The 21267-nt window shown below is 37.6% G+C and overlaps 1 protein-coding gene across 3 annotated transcripts in view; it reads right to left on the reverse strand.

Moving 5' to 3' along the window:
• Positions 1 to 533: 533 nt before the first annotated feature.
• STX7 (syntaxin 7) overlaps positions 534 to 21267 on the reverse strand; it is a 31289-nt gene continuing 10555 nt past the window's right edge. For all 3 annotated transcript variants that reach the window (XM_084202469.1, XM_084202470.1, XM_084202471.1), the window contains 8 exons: positions 11072 to 11141; positions 9451 to 9541; positions 7692 to 7829; positions 7004 to 7056; positions 6255 to 6345; positions 5512 to 5584; positions 4457 to 4539; positions 534 to 1942 (listed from right to left, as the gene is read on the reverse strand). In XM_084202469.1, the coding sequence (XP_084058595.1) occupies positions 1850 to 1942; positions 4457 to 4539; positions 5512 to 5584; positions 6255 to 6345; positions 7004 to 7056; positions 7692 to 7829; positions 9451 to 9541; positions 11072 to 11141 (692 nt within the window). In that variant the 3' untranslated portion in view covers positions 534 to 1849. The remainder of the gene's footprint in view (positions 1943 to 4456; positions 4540 to 5511; positions 5585 to 6254; positions 6346 to 7003; positions 7057 to 7691; positions 7830 to 9450; positions 9542 to 11071; positions 11142 to 21267) is intronic.

Here is a 21267-nt window from a genome sequence, read left to right on the forward strand (position 1 = left end):
ATCTGTCATGAGTCAGAGGTGAAGTTCTGCTGCCAAAAAACTGTTTTCATTCCTCAGCATGTCAATGGAATCAGTCACTGACAGAGACAGATATGAATTATTGCAACAGGGAAAAGATTCTCCTGGGCAAATATGATTAGGTCATCCTTCTGTGCCTGTTTGCAGTAGCGCAGAGAGTTTGTCAAACAGTAAAGCCAGGAAATTTCCAAAGTCAGTTTTAGACAGTTCATTGGCAAGAAAGCTACCCTGCTAAATGTTGACTGCTGTTCTAGTTTAGACTGGTGTAGTCTGAAACCAAAAATCCCAGGGCATTAGCATCACTAGCTGGGAATGCAAGATCCAGGAGTATTTTCATTAACAATGTTAAGCACAGTACAGGAAGAGAGATTCCCTGGGGCCACCTCACCAGCTGAGCTAAAATTCTCTGGAGTTGTTCAGAGAAGTTTCAATGATTCACATAAAGGCAAAGACAACAGCTGTACTTTTAAAGATGGATTCTGAAAAAACAAGCAACTACTAGAAAAGTGCACTCTTTAAAAGACCTTTATTTTGGTTGCATGGTTACAATTCATTTATGCTTACATTTAGATTCTTCCCAAATAATATTTCATAGCTCACCATATACACAGTGTATTCTCTATCATTCTGGTTTGGAAGAACTTTATAAAATACAGATTAAGTGACTTTTTTATCTGTACACTTTTCAGATTAGTTCATCAAGATTAAGTAAAAAGGCAAATAGATTAATTGGCAAAAAAAGTGGTTTTACATTTTTAATATATTAGTACAAAATGGCACAAAAGGAAAAAAGGTCATTTTAAAGGCTATTAGCATCAAACTTTTTAAATGCCTTCAGTCAGTTCAACTGATTTTAACTTAATTTCAAATACCAGTGTTGAACTAGGAATTGAACTTGGAATCTTCTTTTCTTAAGCTGTGTGAAAGACATCACATACAACTTTGCACCTGCTCATGGAAACTAAATCACAGCAGTTTCAGAACAGTGACATTCAAGTGCAGCTAGGAAGTTGGGAATTTCTATTCTTCCCCAGTAAGTCTATGAAGCCACAGACTAGAGCATATTTTCATCTAACCAAATTCACTCGTGCACACTTCAGATGCAAAGATATCAGATGTGTGCAATAAAAGAGTATTTCTTAATGCAAGGACTGGAACAAAAAATTCACATAACTACATCATTCAACCTCCCTACCTTTCCAGGAGACTTCCAGACATAACCATACTTGATGCCAGATATAGAGATAAATGGAACATTTAAAAGATTTCAAGCAAACTGAAGGCTTAATTCACAGGCTTCAGGTATAAAAGAGAGATCACATCAACTTCAGCAACCTATGTTTTATGCTTGAATCACCCATATCAAATGGGTAGGTGAATGTGATGGAAGGAAAAGAGAGAAGAAATATATTTCTAACTTAAAAATAAATTCTGAGATGTGAATTCGTTGCCTCAAGCAACAATTCAGGAGTTTGTTTTGGCAGCAACATTTAGCAATACCCCAAAATATAATTACCCACCCTGTCAACACAAGTTATCATTACTCTGATTAGCCCCCTAAACCTTAAGATGTTTCATGTTTAAGTTAACGGAACAGTTTATGATCTTGACTGTTATTTTCCTGGTAAGACAGCACCCACATCTGAGAGGCCAGGCAGCTACACTGATGGCAGTACTGAGAACATTATTTCTCAGGTTGAAACAAAATGTTTTATAAAAAAAGTAAGTGTGATGAAGTACAGAACCACTATTTTACTCAGCTTCACAATGAGCAAACCATGACTATGAATTTCCTAATTCAAATACAAATTACAAAGCTTTCTCCAGAGACTTATCTTACACTTAACCATATGATGACTCCAAGAAGCAATGCTCCAACAGTAAGTATAATAATGAGTATGCACATCTTCTTTCGAGATCTTTGCTGGCAAAAGAGAAAAAAAAACCAGTTGATTGAAAACTATACCACATCAGAACATCAGACAACTATTCAGATGCTTTTATGATCCTACTGCTTGTGCATTCTAACTAAATTGTGTTCTTACATATAAAGATAGTCAAGACATCTAAAGATGCTTAAGGAAGAAAAAAATCTATCTACATTACTTTATGGCTATACTATTCAACAGAATGATTTCAGTGGTATTTCCTGGTACACATAATAAATTAATTAAAGAAAGCACAGTAATGTAATGAATGGATGTAATCAGAACTCTGGGGAAAGTAACATGGGCACAGGTGACAGCATAGAGAGGAAAATGGACAATCAGTTGCACAACAGAGAAAGAAGAAACAGTCTGCTAGGAAAAAAAAAAGACAATGTATATACAGAAGGGAACAATGGACTACAATTTTGGGCTGCTGTGTATCTATTTACAGTTATTTTAAAGGTGTTTTTGCCAAGTTTCTTAGGTAGAACTTGCTCTTAAAGAAAACAAACAAAAAAATCTAAAGAGACATGACTAAAGACCCACTTAAATAGATGTCATTACAGTAAAGTCCAAATTACGAGCATGTTGAGAACTTTCACATTTCCCATATAGGTCTATAACTTGAGATAACCAAAGCACTCAAGAGCAGCAGCAGTCTTTCATCCTTTACCTGAAGGGTATAGAATCTGAAGGTTTCCTTCAGAGGATGGAAGAAAATTACCAAATAGGTTTCTAAGGCTTTTGCTAATAGCCAAGGAATAACAACTCAGACCTTGGGATTCTAGGCCATAGTCCCAGAAGTAAAGCCAGTCTGTGCTGTACTGGGAAAAAGTTCTTCTGCCTGGGTGGTTTTGATGTTTTGGGGTTTTTAAATTTTTCTCTCTGAAGAACAACATCTGTGGCAATTCTTCATGGAGGCTGTCAGTTCTCTGACAAGTAATAGCCAGACCACCACATTTCATAACAATTCTCTTCTAGTTTTATTGTCTCATTGCCACTTCTCCCACCATCAGGCTAAGATTTCCTCATTTCATTGTTTTATTTGCTAGAATTCAATCAGCTTGCTGGAGTATCTTCCTCCTCTGTCCATTATCTCTTTACACTCACAATCTCTTCCTTCTGCATCTTGCTGACCCTCCTCTTACCAGAAATGCATTGAAGTCAAACATTTCCCCTGTAATACTACTTAAGCAAGGCATGGCTAACTTATTTCAACATAAAATTGATCATCCTTTCTACAAGTGCTGAAGCAGCCTGGCTTTCCCCATATTGCTCTGCTGTATGAATGCACTCCACAGGGCAGATGAGTGATACAGAGCTCATCAAACCACAAACAGGAGCTGTAGGAGTATCAACAGCCTTGTCCCTCCCAGCACACCTGGGCCTCTAACACTTCCTTGAGAGGGTTAGGCCAGATACAATAATTGCTGAAATTTTTCAGCACCTTGGAACAAGGATAAGTTTTCAAGCAAAGGAAATCAAATCCAAAGAAACCACACAGTCCTTTCATCCAAACACAGAGCAACTCTGCAGTGTTTGGTGCCTCCTGCAAGACCCACTGAACAGAAGCTTGTCAAGTCTTGACAACCTTCCTCTGAGATCAGAAGGCCCTTTCCTCCTCAAAATAAATCATGAAGCTTTTCATTTTCAATTTCAACTAGAAAACTTATACCTTACACTGAAATTTTTGGCTGCTATTATTTTTTTTCCTGAATTTTTAAAGTATCAAAATAGGAATCATCAAACATACTTAATGTGACAATTAGTCCCACTGAGAATACAGTTCAAGGATGCACCCTCTCCTACTTCTGAAATCAACAGGCAGTCTTTCTGTCACCCATTTACTGCCCTAGCTACTACAAACACACGTAAGAGGATTTTTAAAAGAAAGTCTAAGGATTAACTCTAACTTAAAGGGGAAGATTAATTACTAATACGATTATTTCTAATAAGTTCCAAAAATATTATAAAGAAATGGCATTTAAAGGTAATAAAGGTCTTTTCAAAAAAGTCTGACAGTTTGAAAAATGTTTTTAGCATCAAAGTATCAAGTTAAAAAAGCTGGATATATACAGCATCGGGAAGATTTTAGACAGCAAAAATTGGTACTAACTGGCCACATCTTCCTGACTATCTTCCCTACTCCTCCAGTGATCTCCAAAGGCTTGCTCTCCCATATACAGGGACCTTTAACTTTTTGAATTATAAAAGTAGGAGTCTCCGTGTAATGTTTTTTTGTTGGTTTTGGGATTTTTGTTTGTTTTAAGTAAAGGTGTAACTCCAGGTGGTCTCAGAATCTCTGAAGATACTGAAACAGTCTGGCTGGAAACAGCCTCACAGGAAACACAAAGCTTTCAGAAGTCACTCACTTATTTTATATTGACCTAGAAATACCATTGTAGTCTAACATAAACCTTTAAGTCTTCAAGCCTTGACGAACTTGCTAGGCAAAATCTGAAAGTGTAAGTCAGGACTACTGCAGGACAGTTTCACACAACTGGCATTACCTGGTAGTTCGCTGCTCTTGACAGCTGCTGGTTTGCTTGCTGCACATGTACATCTGCATTTTCCACATTGGCTTCTATGCTGTCTTTGTTTTGAAAAGAAAGATGTCAAATTTTGTTAAGTCATAACCCAGACAAAGGCTTGGAATGCTGAAATATACTTGAGAGCATATAAACAGCTGCCCCAAAATGCTGGTGTCTTCATCAGTACTCATCAGCGTACTTTGTATTATGAAAGCTTGATCCATCCTACACTTATGCCTGAGCTCATTCCAGAACTGCCCAGGCAATAATTGGCTGAATTCATGTCAGGTAACAGCTCTCCTGTTCTGCATGCAGGGCTAAAACTTCGATACCAACCAAGGCAGAAGTTTTCAGTACTTCTAGCGTTTTTTTTTTCATTTTTAAATTACCTTTTATTTGCTACTGACTACTCTCTGCTCAGATTAAAAGAAGTCCTAAGGTTTATGAAACAGAGGCAATGAACCAAACAATACCCAAGAGGCATGATTCTAGTTTGCTGTTCTATCATATTGACACAGATCGCATTTTTTTCAGTAGAAAAACATGAACCCATTATGGGTCAAGGTGATTTAAAAAAGCCCTGAAAATATATTCTGGACATAGACAAGAGCATGGCTTAGCAGTTGACACAGAAAATGGATTCTCCAATCACATTTTGTGAAAATAATAAATCTGTTTGCATGAAAGGCAAAGCATGACTCTCTGCTGAATCTGCACACTTAGATCCAGCTTTTTAACAAATACAGTAAAATGTCCCACATAAACTCCAATTTTATGTACAAACAGTTCTAAAAACTACTTTAAAGACATTTTAACACATGAAAAATTACATGTTTTCAACTAGATTTTAAGCACACTTTCTTACTGTGTTCCCAGTCATCTCAGCCAGTCTACCCATTATTAGGTTGCATCTGATTTGCTTGAGCTTTGATAGTGACATTAGAGGAATTTTTTGAGCAAAAGGAAGTTCTACACTGCAGCTTGCCAGAGAAAGTGAATAAAAAAGAATCAGGTAATATTTGAATTGGACTTACCTATCACATCACCTTGTTCATGAATCATCATTCCTAGATCTTTGAAAATTTCATTGATGTCCATAATATCAGCCTGCAAAATGAAATCATTAATGTACATCACACATTTTAGCATCTATGTGCATTATTTAGATAGAAATACTGTTCTTTCTCCTCAAGGATGTGCATCCATGACTCCTTATACTACAGGATGAAAAAAAAAATCCTTAATGTGCTTATTTTGAAAGTTTTTCTCGTACTTTGAGACCAAGTTTATGAAGGCCTTACTTACAAGAGTTTCAATGAAATGGAAAATCCCTGTATTTCAAGAAATGTTCAAAAAAATCCAATCCACTTAAAAATGAGCATTGTGAACAATACATTGGGAAGATGTGTGACATTTATATTCACTACATTTATATTCGGTACATTTATATTCACTGTTTAAAATAGTTCTAGAATATGACCATATTGGGAAAAAATGGTATGCATCTTTTCTTGTGATCACATGACCACTCTTATTCCACAGCAGAACCACTGAAGTTAAACATAGTATATCAAAACATGGCCTTCATACAGTAGATTTCAAATGTTCATTTCACATCTAAAGGTAATGTTTGCAGTTTTGAAGGGAAAAACCATACCCACAGACAAATCCAAACTGCTCAAGGTTCATGCCACCAATTAATGCTCATGCTCCTTTAAAAATGCTATTTCTTTGGAACATCAAAAGCATGTTCTGCTGTAAAACCACTTGTACTTACTTCAAGCTGCCTAATGGAAGATTCCCTCTCCTCGATAAGACGGAGGTCATCTTCTGTAATTTCTTCATCTTGCACTTGTGCTTGTGGTTGACTATCACGAAAAAAACCCAAAATCCATTCAGAATTGAACAAACACAATGAGAAATTATTCAGAAGGATAAAACTACAGTTAAGTACATAGCACATTTTACATTATCAGTCAGTAAAATGCATGGTTTTACCCTTGTCTGTACCTAGCTGACAGAAATGGTATAACCATCACAGCTGTGGTGTAGCAGAGCTGCTGGAGCAGTGCTGCACAGAGCAGGGGACTGACTGGAAATTCTATGAATACAAGGTCAAAGTTCCTTCTGAATTATCAATTGCAGAGTTTACATCTATCTGAGCAACAAAAAAGAATCTGAGACTAAGAAACAGAGAATATTCTTGAAGAATAGGGAAGTAATGGGAGTTCCCAGTAAACACTGGGCCGTTATCATAAAAGCTTTACTTTATTCAAGTTGGAGTCTTCTTCCCTAAGTTTGGGTCCCAGAAAACCCAAATGCAGCTTAGGGGAGCTTAAGGACATGTCTGCAGCTGAAGCATCAGGAAAAAAGGAGGGACATTATGTGAACTGCTTCTTTTTCTCCCCATGTATGCCATCAAAGTATTTTCTTTATGCTAAAGATCAAAAAAATTCATGGTCAGCTTGCTTCCCTGCAGGCCGTTCATTATTCTGAGGATAAGGCATATTAAGTGATTCTACCTACCTGTCCCAAGAGACAAGTGTTCCTTCTTTGTAGTTATCTTCTGGAGCCCCACCCTACATGATCAGTGTTTAAAAATATAAATAAAACATTATAGCCCTGAAAAGAGCACTGGCAGCATTTCTATAAGGAGTCAATACTGGGAAGTTTCTGGTAAGTCAAACTGAAACACGATTCAACATGTTCTCTCTGATTTTGCTTTATGCATGCATAAGACTGAAATACAAGCAAAAACATTCAAGCTCAGTAACTGCCTGCTACAACTTACAAGTATAGAATGTGTATTGGCACAGAGTGAAAAGGCAAAATTCATATACTGACAAGGAAAATCTGAAGCTACTCAGCACTTCTCCACCTTAATACTCCACTGAAATCTGGCAAGTTATTCTTCCCCAAAGGAAAAAATCTGTTGATACGTAAAGGTAGAGCAAAAGCATTTCAAAATCTACTACAAGTTGCTTTTGCAAGATTACAGCATGAACACAGGGGCAGTTCATTCCTTTTTGTGACAAAGGAAAGGAAAAAGTAACAGTTGTCCAGGTAGGTTATTTCAACTTAATGCAGCCTTGACTATAAAACCATATAACACATGTTCTGCAGCATTTAGACTCAGCTATAAGCTAAGTAGCAAATCTGACACAGAACACCAAACACCAATAAAGAATATAGTGGCACATTTTCTGATACTTACAGACACCCTTGAGCTGGCTCTTACTCTGGCTACAAAGTCTTTTTCCTTCTCAGCAGCTTGCCTTTGGAGTCTTTGGAAATTTGTTAGTGCTGTGGTGAACTCTCCCACAAGACGATCTTTCTGTATTTTTCTTTGACGCTGTAGGAGAAAAAGTTTTACCAAGTCAAATGAGCTCAGGCTTTTCAAGGCTTTACTATTTCCAGTCTGCTAAATACCAAGGCACATATATCCTTTCTTCTAAATTGGTGTAAGGGAAGGCTGTCAACAACAAAACCATTTGCAATTCCATGGACAAGCCTTCTTTCATTCTGGGATAATATAACCACACAAATTAAGGCATTTAAAGAAGAAATCAATGTATTTATTTTCATTTAACAACTGGAAATGAGCAGTGATAAGAAAGCTACCTTCCTTATTATCCACTGATTGTAAAATCTTCTGCTTTGTTGTGAAATATTTTGGCACCAGGAATGCTAAAATATGCAGAGGTGACTGAATAGAGGGGAGAAAGGGTGCAGAAAAGAAAGGACAGAGCACTTCATATGTATTTTATATAAATGCTGGAAATACATATTGACCCCAGCAGTGGGTTCACATACTCCCTTAAATGCTTTAGAACAGATCCAGAAATACTTGTTCTAACCTTTCAGGTTTGGTTTTTTTTAAGATGCAGTGAGGGGAAGGGGAATATTGGGCACTCAGGAGAGCCTCCACCATATTTTCCTAAATGAATGCATTCATCAACCCTTACAATTTTCTGAAAGGTTGTCATTTGCCATTCATGAATCTGTTATTTATGCATTTCATTAAGAAATAGCTTTTATCAAAGGGTGAAATTAAACTGTAAAACATTTCACTGTGAACTTTTCAACTCCAAGATAAGCAAACAGAAAAAACATAACAAACCAAAGATACTTTGGCTGAACTAGAGGTTCTATACCAAGATCAAGTTCTAACACTGTTGTTAGAAGTTTACAGCTTGACAGGATGAGCACACATGGATCATGGCCTGCCATTTGAACTCTGTGTTTCAAGACCATTCACTTTTCCAAAGGCTCCTTACTAACTACCCACAGACAGGATAGTTGTTTAAGTGACAATAACCTGAATCCATGTTTTCTAGGATCCTGTTCTTCCCTTATTTAAGTGACAGATTTTGCTAGGATAAGAAACCCCAGGAGGGAAGACAGGAGTGTGCTAACCACAACAGCCACTTCACAGGTTTCTGACGGAAAGATTTTACACACACCTCAGAAAGAAGGCTGATTAAGTAACAGCTCCTGTCTAGTCCTTTTGAGAAAGGAAAAGCCTGTGACACGACATAGTATATGCTGATCTGAGTGATGCAGAACAGACATACTGTGATAATCAAATTATTCAGACAGTGAATGAACAGTGTTTTGGCACACAATTCCTTGACCCTGGAAGCAGTCAGAGTGCTGGCAGGGTCAGATGCAGCATCACTGCAATGGATTACAAAGTGTCCAGCTACCTGAAAAAGCAGAAAGGCACAGCACATTGCCTTGATTCCCACTACTTCAGTCATACTACTTCATTCCTGATACATAAAAACAAGTTTGGGACAAGTCTGGACGGCAACAAAATATTCTTACATTTTAGTGTATTCCTGCATTGTGCAAATGTGTTGACTAACTAACTAAACAGTGCTTTGAAAACAGGAATAAAGAACTGAAGTGGCTCAAATACTTTACGTGAGCCAACATATTAGTCAAACAAGCCATGCTTTTTGGTTTTATACCTGTTCACTTGTTGCAGGCAAAGATCCAAACTCTTTAATGTATTTGTCAGTTTCTTTGGCAAGTTGGTTGGTGTATTGCTGCTTCTGTTGCCTAAAATCAGATGCAAATTTTCATTAGAGACCATCAGATTACTTTGCTGAATTTCACTGATTCGCAAATAAAGATCAGTACTAAAAGCTTCTATGAAGCATACAAAGCCATGTTTATTCTGTTCTTTGCTGTAAAGGCATGAAAACACAGATTCCAGGCAAGACAGGTGTTGAAGAAAGTGTATTATGCAGTGTGACAGTGTAATTAATAATTACTCTTTTTTTTTTTTACCCTTACATTTCCTCTATTTTATTAATGTGCAGTAATACATTTGTAGTCATTATGAATACATAAATATACTTCTGATATTATCACACAATCCTTTATCAATATTCACTTTTATTTTTTTCTGAAGCAACTCACATTCTTTACCTGCTTTGGCATCTTCCCCACCCAGTCTATATAAAAAGGTTTTATCTGGAAAGCTATTATCAAGCCATAAGCATCAATATTTAAAATAATCAAATAATTTACAAAGGCCAAATATTCAGACAAGTGAAAGACCAATAAAAACTCAAGCAAGTTTCCTATATACACATAAATTATCCCAATAAGGGTCTGAAGCATGTCCTTAACAACAGTTTCTGCACTGTTTGGGTGTGAATTTATGCCTAGCTCTTGTTGGGTTATTGCATCAACTGTGTATGTATGTGGCTCTTCACCTATTCTCAGTCTCTGGTAGAATATCCCGTGTGGATTGTACCTGGCTAATGTTATGGGCCCTAAACTCAGACTGTTATGAAGAAATTCGGCTGTTCACCAAAATGAACATCACAACTTTGGTCTAACACACACTTCCTCCTACTAGTCAATGGCCACAGCAAAGCATGAAACACACAAAAAATGCTAGGATGAGCACATGTTGCTTATGGCATTTGTGATGCTGAGATTAATGTGGTAAAGGAATTTAATGAAAAAATCATACTGGTTCATTAGACCATGCAGAAAAGCAGAGAGCAGCTGCAGTTTCTCCTAGAGGCATATTAGAGAAAGTCCACCTTTAGGTGACTAAACTCCAGCAGAGCATCTGCCATGGAGTCTGATTTCACTTCTGTTATGTTACTATTTCTGTTAGGTATTTATTCTATAATGTCACCCCTTACTGCAGCTTTCATCACTAAAAATTATTTTCCCCTTCCTCTCCCAGTATTTCACCTCACAAAAAACCCATCCGAATATATTCATTACTTCTACAAGCAGATTGGAAGCCTTGACTGGAGTGGAGGGGTGTGGGGATATGTTTTTGAGCAGTGATACTGCTTTCTAATAGTGCCACTTTGCTAACAAACAGCACAGGTTTTATAGATGCACTGATACTGCAGGCAACGTGCACAGGCAAATCAGCTGATTCAGATTTACAGTCTACCCTACTTTATAAAGCACATATCAACATCTAAGTTTCAAATCTTTCTCTATGTTCACCTTTCTCAGGGAAATCAAACACTCTGCCTAACAGAAATCCACCTCATCACCTAAGAGGAGATTGTTTACAATGCAATGAAATTAAGTGTTATGATGTGAAGTACTCACAGCTGTTGCCTCAACTCAGGCGTGTCCTGTGGTGTTCCAAGCTGATGGAGTATTCTTTGTATTTCAGCAGCTGTTTGTGAAGAGGAAGAAAAATTTGAATGAGGCAGAGACAATTGCTATTCAGTTTAATGCATTTTGCTTGACAATTGTAAAGCCATATAAATAAATTGATAGAAATGGATATGTAAGATTTTTTCAACCTACTACAAAAATTCCCTTTGTAAGTCCCAAAACAACTATTGAATGATTTTTGTCATGTCGAAAACAAAACCTGAGGTCTTTTATGAAGGGTAGGAATGTATTAAAATCTTTATGTAGAAAGAGTTTTTAAATTTAAAGATTAGTCAATGATTTCATTACAGTAAGTCTAAGTCAGGGTTTTATTATATTTTTTAAATAAACATCACCATTCTTATTCTGCTTTATTTTATATATAACATTTTGCAAAACCATATGGAAGACTTCTACAACATTATCTTACACAAGCATTTCAGAATCCGTGCATCAATGAAGAGATTGCAATAAAGCATTCATGGGTTAACAGTACATTAAAAAGGAAATAAAACTCGTGTCCAGGTTTAAATTGTAATTTTAAGATTCTTATGTTTTTAAGTGTGGAATACAAACTGCCAGTGATTTTAAAGTGTATTTCATTAAACATATTAGTTTTGAACTGCAAGAAGCGTCTGAGCCTTATTTTCAGCCTAATATATTTTACTGACATGTGAGAAAGCAAGGAGAAAAATGGACAGAAACTTAAAGGATAGGTAATTTTTCACACTGCAAAACTTATAGCTTTTTCTGTACTTCTGTGGCTCTTTCCAGGCAGACTGGTGTACCACACAGACAGATATGGTACGATATTATGTGCGATCCTCACTTCCTTAGCTCACTATCTTTTTTTTTTCCCCTAAACACAGTTAAAAATGCAGTAAGTGACAAGTCTACATAAGGAAGAAAAACATGTTTAAAAAAGAGTACTTTTCTATTCACTATAGAAGTGATCTGTAGGAAACAGAACTTTAGGTAAGATAAGAAAATAAGCTATGAATTAATGTTAACCTGTTAGATAAAACTGCAATTCCTTAAAGCATTTTTATTAATAATATTAATTCTGATCTTTGCTTCATAACAAATCTCCAGTGAATGTTGTATAGCTGATACTGGATTATCTACACTACGTGACAAAACATCCCAATGCCGACAACTGCTATAGCCAATATTTTGTGTGCACACCCAGGTAATGAATACATCAAAATGGGAAAGTTAGATTTACATGAGTAAAAAATTCAAATACTTAAGGCAAGTGTTTTTGAGATAACTAAATGGCATAAACTACTAACAGAATTTCTGTGTGGAATAGCACTGTAAGGTGGGTTTCATGCAGCTTGTATTTTAACCAAGCTGAAAAACAGCAAAACACGAGTGAAGATTTTTGATTTTGGCTACAGTCACCACTGGCTGCTAAGGACCAGCCCTTCACTGCCTCCTGCCTGCTGGGCAAGACAGTGCCCGTCTGCCCGCACTTCTGGGCAGTTGCAGCTACTCACAAACACTGATTAACACGAGCTCAGGGTAATTAAGTTTCTTTTTTATGGGCAGCGCAATGCATTGTTTTAAAATAAGCAAAAAGATAACTGGGTAGTGTTATCGTCAAGAATATGGAGCTTTAATATTAATAAAACTGAACACTAATTATCCTGTATTTGTTCCAAGGCGCTCTGCCTTCTGACGCCAGACCGAGGAGCTCGGTTACTCGCATGTACTTTGAAAAGGGAGAGTAAAAAGGAAACCCTAACGGACAGAAATAAGTCTCGGTGTGTCCTACCGCCACCTAGAGGTGCGTTATTTAACTGCAATAAAATGCAGGTTTGTGTTTTAAAAATTCCCCGAAACATGGGCTATACTTAAAATATTTGCATTCCAAGCTAACTGCATATTTATCTGAGTTCTAACTCTGAACACAGTAGATAAGTGAGAGAAAATTAAAAGCCAGTACTGCAAAATTGGTCAGATATACAATTCCAAAGGCAGAGTTCTTGGCAGTTTAGGTCTTGTGATTCAAAAATTTGGCATAAAATTAAAATACATTTTACCATTAAGTCTGTAAGCATGCATAAAAATAGTAAATTTCTACTAGGACGTCAAATCACAAGGGGAAAAATTAGAAAAAAAATCCTAAGGACTGAAATAATAGCATTTTATATGCTTCCTATAACTCAGTATTTCCTACCTTAACCTTTCACAATAATGGGTATTATTAAAAAAAATAAATTATTGTTTATATGAAGTATAGCCAAAAATATTTTCATAGGAAAATGAAAATGCTTATTAGAGTAAATAAATACAAAAAAAAGAGCAGAAAAAGTAAATTTTGGCCAACAGCCTTTAGCAGCACTCCGGAAGATGCTTCATAAAAAAGCCAAAAACAAGTTAGTAGGGCCAGCATAACAAAGGAAGTGGAGAAGCTGACTTTCCTGAAATCTTGATTCACAGTATTTACCTACAGATTGACGAGTTAAAGAAATCCAGTCTTTGTAGTCCTTTGTATTAATATCAATATGCTGGCATGTATACAGACTAAAAAATACATTCTTTATAGTCTTCTAACATTTTTGGTTTGGCTTGTTTTTACTGATTTCTCACTGTAGCTACTTCTCATTCAAATATTTGATCTAATATTATAGATGTAATCACAAAGCCACCTAAAATATAGACATTCAGTTTATAATGATAGCTGAACAAAGTTTTTTAACAGGATTAAAGATATTACCATGGGGATCACAGAGGGAAAGGGTCTTCTTCCCTCACATGCTTACACAGGTCTCACAGAATCTGATTAAAAGCAAGAACTAGCTCTGCAACTCCTTAGATCACAGGACAATATCCCTTCCTTCCCTCAAGGGAAAAGCAGGTAGCCTTAGCTCCTCCTACTAAAGGTTAGACTGCAGAAATACCTCTGCTTGCTCCTTCCACTGCTCCATGTGTGAAACATGCAGGGAGAAGAACCAAGCAGGCAATTGAGAGCAAAACTGCTGAAAAACTGGGATTATTCTTTGGATAACAGAAGGTCCTAAGTTCCTCATTTCACTGCTGATGGTTATATTTATAAGGGTACTGGCTCCTTCCTTCATTTAGCCAGCTTTTCAGCCCTGTGTAGGAAGCTCAGGCTGTCAGATCACAGCACACAGCATCAGCTCTGGTCCCCTCAGTCCATCAGTAACGCTCAAGTGTCCCAGAGACCCAAAGGCTTAGGCCTAGCTCACAAAGCCCTAGCACTGCACTGCAAACATACTGGTAACAATCAGGGACCCAAGATCACAGCACAGCTTTGACAGGTTCCTAGGCTACTTTACTCTTTATGGTTTTTCCTTCCCCAATTTCCCAATTCTTCAAACATCCCGAGGAGTTCCAAAAGACAGGAATAATCTAAGGTCCCTTCTGTCCTGGACATTACCAATCGTGCCACAGAGACTGACTGGATCTTGTGCATGATTTTAATTCATTTCAGTGCAAAGTCAGACACTGGCTCACGTGAGCACTTAGGCTCCTTGGCATACATAGGTGGCTGCTGGACTTTGCTCAGGAGCTGTACAAGGGCACACACCACGTGTGTATGCAGGCATTCTTTACCAAAGTCAGGGGCGTTTGGCAACAGCCTGCAGCCACTTCACACTGCACATCAGGGTAGATGTTTGCATAAAATGGAAATCAACAGCTCTGTCAGGGCTCACACTGCACTGGCAGGAACAACACCTTGCCAGCTGTGGGCTGGCAATATAAGAAAGCAAGCCCACTTTGGAAACTGAGCAGAGCAGGAAGCAGGATACATAAAAGCATGCAAGCAAAATGCATTTTTTCCCAAGAAACTGCTGTCTTGCATGCAAAGGAATCCCATTTTTTTCACCTGAAAATTAGTCTGGTCTTAGAAAGAAGCAATACCATAACATTAAGAAGACTTTTCATTTGTCTTTGCAGCATTCCTGATCTAGATGTCACAATACACAACTACTAGCTGATAAAAGCTACTCAGCTCCTCTAAGGCTGGTCACATGCTCAGAAACAGGTCAGACACGGTTAATGATGAGCCAGAGAAACAATTAAGACCTAACCTGAATTCCTACAGAGGAAATTATTCAAGAGTCAGCTCATGTTTATTTTTACTATGCCAAACAGTGGTTCCATTTCTAGTCAGTGGAAGGCTCTTCCTCTAGTTAAGGAGAACATAAAAAGGAAAGTAGTAGTCTGATATAAAAGACCTCCTTTTCTCTCCAAGAGTCATGGAAGTAGAGATAGTTGGAGTGGAAATATTTACAATGTTTAACAGGTAGGCGTACTTGAGAAATATGTTCCTGACTGATCTGTAATACATACTTTTTTTTCATAAATAAAACCATGTTTCACATAGTGGATCACACAACTACCCTTGCTTTAGGCTGTCAAGCAAAGAAGAAGGCTTCCTCTCCTTCCTCCTCACCTTGCCTTGTTTTTCAGCCAGATTTGCAAAGCTGTTTCATTACTACAAGTAAATCCATGTTGACATAACTGATGGTTCTGGTCCTTGAAATCAGAACATTTAAAAGGTTGCATAGGAAATTTTAAAATTAAAATACAGGCACAAATAAATTCATGCAATGAAGACCAAAATGCAAACAACTTCTTTCTTCTAATATCATGGGTGCAAACAATCTTAATCCCAAACTGTGAATAAGTAATCACTGCACAAGGTGTAACACCACAACATTGCTGCAGTAGAAAAGGCAAAAAAAAATCCCCACCCAAATCCTTCAGTAAAATCCTAATGTTTGAAAGGCAATGCATCAACTAAGAGAATGGAAATGAAGAACAGAGTGGAGGTCACCTACCTTCTCTAGCAGAGCTCAGAAGCGCCCTAACACTGTTACTGATGTTCAACTACAGCAGTAGACAAAGAAAACTGAGGATGGTCTAACTTTGCAAAGTTTACCAGCAACTCCAGCTACAAGAGAGAAGCTTTCTCAAGCTACCCACAATGAGCTGTCTTCCTACCTTAAACTCTGTTCTATTTCACATTTGGAAAACCAAACTTTAAAAGCCCAAGTGGCCATGGCCAAGCTTGTTGCAGCTTTACGAGTTGGACAATGACACTTTATCAACAACGTAATCCTGAGAGTTCTAAAAAATATACCTCAATATAAAAGCATGAAACTGAGGGCAAATATGTTTAATGAGTGCTGCTTATTACCCCACTGCAGTAACTCCACTTCTTACTTGGATGACACAAAACTGCTTTATAGCCATCCAGCAGCTGTTTCCTTCAGCTTCCTTCAGCCAGATCCACCACATTGCCCAGTTTCATAAAGCTATGGTCTAATGCTTCCACAGGAAAATGTGGCACTCACTGGGTGTGCATGGAAGAAACACCAACAGCAATACAAGCAACAAAACCAAGGCACTGCAGAGGACAAGAACCAGACAAGCAGGAAAAGCAAGAACAATGAAACCTGCCTTACAAAACAGCAAGGACTGGGACCTCACAGGAAGAAGGAGCAGAACAGCTCCTCATGAATGTTAATTGTAATTGTCCCACCTACATCACCATCCTGTACTTAAAAAGTGACAGACAGGGTTCTAGTAATTGTGTGAGGTTCACAGGGCTAAAACAGCAACAGGTATTTAAAGACTGCTTTTCAGTCATTTTCCTTATTCCTGAGCCCAAGGAGAATAAAGAGAATCAGCAAAGTGTTCCTTTGTGTACACCTAATGCAACATTTGATTTGCTCCATGTGAGCCTTGTGCTCCAACTAGGGCTTCATAAGGCAAATAAGCAGTGACTACAGCACCAGCACAGTCACCTTGCAGAAATGCTTTGTCAAATACTTCACACGCGCTGCAACCGGCTGGGTAACTATGAAGAAATCTGCTACTTCTTTCCAGCTGAACAAGTGAGTCAACAAACAGCACATCCAGTTACAGATTAATTTGTGTGGAATCCAATAAACTTCAGAGTCCCTTCAGAACAGGTTATTGGAACAAAAGAATTATTTGTTAAAATTACACCAGTTCAAACTCCTTTTGCCTGGGGACAACAAATTTCCTCAATTTATTCAAATCCAATTTGATGTGTTTTCCTTCTGCACTTCAGCTGAGGGTACTTTACTAAAGATGAAGAGATGCTGCAGAAAACATTCCTGGATCAAGGAAAATTAAGAGAGACACATTTTACAAGGGCACCTAGTGACTGCACAAGGAGGAATGGCTTCAATCTGAAAGAGAATAGGTTTAGGAAAAAAATTCTCTACTGTGAGGGTGATGAGGCACTGGAAGAGGTTGCCCAGAGAAGCTATGGATGCACCATCTCTGGAAATCTTCACAACCAGGTTGGATGGGGCTTTGAGCCTTTATATGACTCAATGATTTTGACTTACTTGCAATGTAAGTTTTCTGTGAAAGACCCTCTTTAAAGCTATTAATCTAGTTCACTCCCTCAAATTTTACATAAACCACAATGCCACAGTGCTGTCTTGCTAGCCCTACTTTAAACAAGAGTGACAGTTTCTCAAAGAAATCAAATCCAGGACACGAGTCAAAAGAGACCAGCTTACACTAAAAAGCATCCCCAGGAACTCACATAATTGAAATCAAATATCCAAAAACTTCAGTAATTTGGTTTTAAGTAATTTGCTTTATTCTGTCTTAACTCAGTGTGTAATGCTGATTATTCTAAAACAGGAAAATGCATCAGCACAGAAAAACAGTAACTGATGCATGTGTGGGAAGGATAAAATGAGGATAAGCCCGAAGATTGTCCCCTGAGCTCTAAGGACTAAAGACTCAGTATACTTGGACTAGTGGGAAAACATCCAGTCTTGTAACCTTTTCTTTATATTTTGTTACAACTTCTGGCATTTCTAAATAGAATCATGCCCCAGAGTGACCAGGAACACCAGCAATAATGCCTCAAGTTCAGGGTCTGCCCTCATTTTTTTCAGTGCTGTTGTAATTATTTCATTCTAGTGTACTCCCATCTATAATGGTCTTTCAAGGACAGAGTGAAACAGTGAGATTGAAGTGTTGGCTGTTCTTCTAATGTGGGCGTAGAATACACTAAACACACATTGTTAAAGTGCACAATAACTGATCATGCAATCAATTATTACAGCTCAGCCAAGATGAAGTCATTAAATCACTCCCTTTATATTCTTATCCTAAAGTGTCCCTGGTAACTTCCTGAAACCCAGAAGTTTCAGCATTTCTCTAAAGAATACCAGTAGCTTATTAAGTTATGAAAATGAAGCATAGTTCTGCAGTAAACAGTAACTGCACAATCACCATAACCCAACCCATTTCCATGAAGGAAGTCTGGTTTTTAAGAGGCCAAGTCATTACTACAGCCACCTCAGGAGCTGACATGGAAAGAGACACAACACACCACAGACAGGTCAACACTAGCAAGTAGCTGCTACTGCAGGGTCACTCACAATTGATCACTGACCCAGCTTTATTCTAAGTCCCAACAGGTGTCCAGCCCCCAGCACAGCAGATTTGATAGAGGGCTCTAAGTAGAATCAAGCTGCTATGCAATCTCCTGTCTACAAGGAGGAAAATCCAACAAAACTCAGCTGCAACAGGCATTTTAAATACCTTAAAGAGGATCTGAAATTCAACTCTCTAGAGCCAGGAAGAAGCATGAGGACTAGCCACATCCCTTCTCCTCTGCTGCAAGTGCAGGCTGTTATGCAAAAATTACCTTGTCAAGGTGAGGGCATTTATACTTGGTCCATCAACAAAAGTAACACTTGCAGTAAAATTGTGGATGTCTTCACTGGCCACCTTGGCTACTTATAATTCTAATGCAATACAGTGTCAGTCAAGGAAAAACTCTCCCTTTTTTGCTTATATTGACACAAACTGTGCTGGGGCATACACGGAAGACTCATTTTTTCAGTCTATTCTGCTGCTAGCATAAATAAATCCCTGCCCTTCTCGTGCAATGTCATCCAAATAAGACAAAGACAGAGAAAACACAGAAAAATATTAAAAAACTTCCCAGATTCATAGACAAATCTGTGAGGCATGCTTTCTTAAATGTATATGCTATTTTACATAGAAAAAAACCGTTAAGAATTGCATGGAAATGATTCAGGCTTGAGGTTTTCTATTTCTATTTTGAGAAATAATTTATTTCTACAAGAACTGTGAGCTTCATAACTTCACCTCATTGCAAAGACAAGCATTTAGAAAGACTCAAATTAGCTAACTTTCTACTCAATTCCTCAGCCTTTGAAGAAGTCCACAAAATGAAATGTGAAAGGATATAATGGTTCTTAAAATCTCTAAATAACCAGCCTTTTCCAGGTTTTATAGAAATTTTACTCTATATCCAAGAAACCTTCTGGACAACAGCAACAATTATAATAATATAAAAATTGTTTCAGCTGGTATATTCCCACAAAGGTTAATCTGGTTAACTGCAGCTAACTAGAAATTTCTGACAATACCACTTTTAGAAGCCTCAACAAGCTCTATTAGGAGGCTGTTTTCTTTAGAACCACACCTGTACAAAACCACACTTTTTATATATAGACAAAACAGAATTTTCTTTTCATACAGGGTGTGATTTCAACACCTCAGTGATCTCATTTACTTTTCATGTGCCCATCTGTGTTCTTCTTTAGCCAAGAGTAATCATGCAAACCTGCTGGTGTTTCAAACAGTGACAGATACAGATTTTCGTGAATGTTTCAGCCTTTTTAGCAGAACATTTTACCCACCTACTGGGCTTAAACTACAACATAAAGGCATCCATTGAAAGTGTTAATATTTTTCAGGGTTTAATCTACATTTATTATTTTCTACAGTCAGATAAAGTTACAGGCAAAGTCATATGATTGATCTAATTTAACTCCCATCTTAACAACATTCAGCAGGAATAGTAGCTTATACAAAACTTGAGATGCAAAAGAAATTGAACGAAATTGTTGTCATGGGACAAGTATCACATGACAGAGGGATCTCTGCTGGCTTAAGCTGACCTTCCAGGAATGTGCTCTATATGAATTGATACTTGTGCTGCCTTAACAAACAGCAAAGGACATCAGCAGAAAGCAGAAGTCCCTATGAGAAAGTATCTCTCAAAGTCAGCCAGACCCCCTCCAACCACATGTGGATTGTGGCTACTGAATTTTTTTTTAATTTCATTTTTATTACCTTGCAGCATGCAGAGAATGTGTTTGTTGAGCTGGGCTGGTCTTCAGTGTGAATGAACAAGTCAAATACTTTATCAGTGACCTACCATGCCAATACTAAGCAAGGCTAGATTATGCCATTCTTATTGGCTTCTCAACCACCTCTGTGCAAAATGCTGACACTACCTGGAGGAGTTGGGAAGTTAAGAAAGGGTTTGGCAGTGAAGGAATATGAATCCATTACTACAGTTAATGTAGGTTCTCTATCTTGATTACTGTTTGTAAACAAACAAAAAAAAAAAAGTGCTTTAAAAAAAGTGTTTTAAAACCCAGAGACTGGGTATATTTTACCAATATCAGGCTTTGTTTTGTGTTCCCAAGCAAAAGGCAGCATTCTAAACTGCTTCTAAATGGGCAGCTCCAAAGCCCAGCTCAAGATGCCAGTGGAGACTTGATAGTTAGAAATCTAGCCTGCACCATTCTTGCTTTTCTTCAGGGACTGCTCCAAGTAACATATTTGGTAAAATAAATATTTAGTAAAATAAATAAAATATTAACTAAAAGCAAAACAAAGGCATACTAGCCTGCTTCCTCAGTGCCTCACACATGGCAGAGTTGTGAAGAAAAAGCATGCTGGCTACTTCTTGCACCATTCCTGTCAGAGACATGAGTCAAATCTTTCCAGCTGAACAGAAGAGGCACCTACTCTACTAACTGTATCCTTTCTACATTTATAACTGTGAAGTTGTTTCTGTAGAGGAATGCAACTCCCATTTTTGTCCCTCTTGGGAACATCTTCTTAAATAAAATGCTTTCCCTCTTTTAGCCACACAAAGAGAATCAGTTCCTTAAAATGCAGAAAATGGTCAGATTTCAAAGAACTGCTCCCCCTATTTTAAAGTCTTTAAATCAGGCTTTTTGTTTGTTTCAATTAATCTACTTCCATCTGTCCAGATGGAAGATCAGATTTATACAATTGTATGCCCTTCCAAAAGAGAGGGAGGGGAAAAAAAAGGAAAAAACCAATCA

Source organism: Fringilla coelebs (assembly GCF_963513975.1).
Source record: "Fringilla coelebs genome assembly, chromosome: 3".
Classification (NCBI taxonomy): Eukaryota; Metazoa; Chordata; class Aves; order Passeriformes; family Fringillidae; genus Fringilla; species Fringilla coelebs.